This window comes from Nannobrachium achirus (genome assembly GCF_963921795.1).
Source record: "Nannobrachium achirus genome assembly, chromosome: 16".
In the NCBI taxonomy this organism is placed as follows: domain Eukaryota; kingdom Metazoa; phylum Chordata; class Actinopteri; order Myctophiformes; family Myctophidae; genus Nannobrachium; species Nannobrachium achirus.
Genome location: NC_137823.1, coordinates 5,037,104 through 5,040,676, shown reverse-complemented (window position 1 = coordinate 5,040,676; position 3,573 = coordinate 5,037,104). Strand labels below are relative to the sequence as shown.

Here is a 3,573-nt window from a genome sequence, read left to right as displayed (position 1 = left end):
CCTGCGACGCGGTGTGAGCTTGGAGGTCGGCTATTTTCAATACTTGATACAACACTAAACTAAGCATAAAAAAATCACACCCAATGTGTAGTGAGCGGTGGTCGTGCTTGCATAACGTCTTCAGACTAGGATTTGAGTCTAGGATGTACAGGCTATGCTACACACACACACGTTTTGCTATGGCAAAACGCGGAGGAAAAAGGCTACAGACACACGCACAGCCACTCTATGGAGCGGTTTACCACCGCTCAAAAATCACACCCAATGTTAAGTGAGCGGTGGTCGTGCTTACATAACGTCTTCAGACTATGATTTGAGTCTAGGATGTACAGGCTATGCTTTTTCCTCTGCGTTTTGCCATAGGAAAAAGGCTACAGACACACGCACAGCCACTCTATGGAGCGGTTTACCACCGCTCAAAAAGGCAATACTGGAGATGTGGCGTAACGGCATGGATTTCTACACAGAGAGGGCAATTCTTTCAACATAAGATGATGCATTCAAGTTCAGGAGAGTTTGAACAAGGCAATTCTCTTCAATGCTGCCTTCAGGTATGGCATGGAAAGAGGGGGCATTTGCATTTCTTTCACCATAGTAAAAACTGCATCATGTCTGGAGAGGGCACTTTTTGGAGCTGTGTGAAGCACAGGCTCCCTATACGTGGCCGTGTGGGTCTGTCTGTCTGTGTGTCTGTATGTAGCCTGAACTTCCTAAACTTCGGCACGCCACTAGTCCCACAGTTTTGCCACCACACACTCGCGCCATATGTCCAAATCGAACGGCTTACTCGGGAATCGTGGGCTATTACTTTTCTAAGAGAAAGGTTCTATAGTTTAATTGATATTAATTTATTAGTGAATTAATTTTCCCATTGACTTATAATGGGAAATCGCAAAAACTCACATTCAATTATTTGTCTCTCGCAAACCATAGGGGCTAGAGTTTCAAGACTTGGAGAGGAGGTTCATAATGATTTCAAGGATTAAATAAAAAATAATTGTGTCATTTGGCCGCATGGTGGCGCCATAACACCCCACTTTACGTTTTGGCCTGTAACTCTTGAACCGTAGGTCGGAAAATTAAAAATATTTTTTCCCTGGATTTCCTTGGGTCATGACGCATCTCCCCATATAGGCCACGCCCATTTGCGCCATGATAGATTTTCCGCCATCTTGAATTTTCTCCAAAACACACTTTTTGCTCCTTTTCCTACATATTTTCTTCAAATGTCACAAAAATCGGTACACATGATCCACACACACACACACACACACACCACACACACACACACACACACACACACACACACACACACAGCTCCACTTCACACGGGTGTGATTTTTTACTGACGGATAAAAGGCAGGGGCTCAAGCCCCCTTTGATGTCTATGTCTGCACGTGCCCGCTCCCAGGGCGTCTCCCTAGGGAGGGAGGTCCTCTGGGCATGAGGGCCATGAGCCATGGGGCAGACCGAAGACCAGATGGGGGCAGGGGGATTATGGGCCCTCATGACACCTTATGTTGTCCTGGGTAAGTAAAGTCTGGGGCTCTCTGTTGGAACTGTTGCCCCCACGACCCCTCGGCTCCGGATAAGCCATTGACAACGGATGTATGTGTGTGTGACATCGGGGGAAAGCATCTGTGTCATTTTAGATACTAGATATCATTGCTTGTTTCCAATCCATATACTAACTTTTTGTGGGTTTTTTTCTTCATAAATGAACGCCCTACTGCCTACTTGATCATACTACAGCATCACACAAAAGCATCAAAAGTAGTATTAAAGTAGTATTAAAGTAGTATTAAAAGCTCAAAATGTGTCTTGAAACGCTGGGTGAAGTGAGGCGTTTTGAGCTTGTAGATCCTCTTTTGAATTTGAATCCTGAAAAGTAACAGTTTGGGACAAATGTGATTTCCGCCTGACAGAGATGATAATGCTATATAACCACTTTTGGGGGAATCCTTTTCTTTAGTTGTTCAGAAAACTTAGGTTGGGATTTGGAAGGCAATTTCAAAGAATTGGCATCAGGTCTTTGATGTGTTAATGTGTGACAGTGTTACGTTTTCCTAGCCTTGGTGAACAGTCTGTATGCATTGTTTGTGGTGGCCTGCTGAACGGTTTGGTAGGACACGCCCTTGACGTCAGCGATGTACTGGCACGGACATGACGATGTTCCGGGGTTCGTTCCTCACCTAGGGAACAGGTCAAACAGGAAACAGATACCAGTTAGATCAATAGCCATTAGAACGGGTACACATTATTGTGTATTATTATTTCATGCTTTAACTATTGAAAAATAGCAGATATACAAGCTCACAGCGCGGCTGCGAGCTTGTAGATCTGCTATTTTTGACCCGATTCTATAAGTGTCTTTTGAATCCTTCTAAGATTTTTTGACAAACCTATGTTTCTATGTCGGCAATCTGGCCAGCCATCGTCAAAGAAAAGGTCCTTTTCACTTAAATAGCCCTTACCCGTTCAAAGATATGAGCTCTGAAATGATGTGCAGTGTGTGGGTTATGGGATGTGCACTGTGCACACAGTATATGAGGGATGGAAAGTAACTTTAACTGGTGCTTGCATGCTAATATGTAGGAGCATCAATGTAAGAAATACCCGTTCCATTTAACGGCTACAGAGATACTGTGTACCGATCTGCATGATTTTTGGACAACATCTGTAACAGGGCCAGAACCCCCCCCCCCCCCCCCCCGCCCGCCCGCCTGCACACACACACACACACACTCCACCCCCCCCCCCCCCCCCCCCGTGTGTGTGTGTGTGTGTGGTGGGTTTGTGTGTGATTGTGCATGGCCTGAACAACCAGCGCCCCTCCCTTAACATGTGTGGTCACAAAAGGTACTGTAGGCTAAATAGATATAGATACACCATAAAAATGCTAATATACAGCATACGATTTGTGAAAGTGACAAACGGGCTTCACAGTTATGTCAGGTGTGTTCATATGCTTATGGTGATGCGATTTCAGATCAATTGCTCCAGCCACCGAGGAGAAACGCTGTTTCAGACAGACAGACAGACAGACAGACAGACACTCACTCACTCACTCACTCACTCACTCAGACAGACATTCGCAAAATTGAGCTCAGTTAGTCTGTTCTTGAGAGACTACTATGTCAGTGGTTCTCAAACTTTTTTCATGTGAAGGACCCCCTAAAATGATATGTATTTGGCCACGGACCCCCATCTCAAAATATTTAGTTCCAGGGACCCCCCAGAAGCAAAATGTGAGTTACAAACGTTCGCTTTGAAAATACATACATTCAACGATTTGCACACATTTTCACAACTTTTTTCAAAATAGCAGATCTACAAGCTCGCAGCGCGGCACTCGGTGCCGCGCTGTGAGCTTGTATATCTGCTATTTTTCACTGGTTAAAGCTTTCAATAATTCTAGGCCTAAATGGGTTAAAGAAGAAAACACCTTTATCAAATACACAGTGCAATCCATACACTTACCGGTATACTGAGCTACTCTGAGTTTCAAAGCAGGATTATCCACTTAAAACATAATTAGTGTGGTTGCCCTAAAAGGGCAGTACTTGTACTACA

General features: G+C 44.5%; 1 protein-coding gene across 1 annotated transcript in view; it reads right to left on the bottom strand.

Moving 5' to 3' along the window:
* Positions 1 to 2,141: 2,141 nt before the first annotated feature.
* tatdn3 (TatD DNase domain containing 3) overlaps positions 2,142 to 3,573 on the bottom strand; it is a gene marked incomplete at its 3' end in the record, with an annotated part of 23,130 nt that continues 21,698 nt past the window's right edge. The window contains exon 9 of the mRNA XM_080744175.1: positions 2,142 to 2,192. Coding sequence (XP_080600301.1) covers positions 2,142 to 2,192 — 51 coding nt within the window. The remainder of the gene's footprint in view (positions 2,193 to 3,573) is intronic.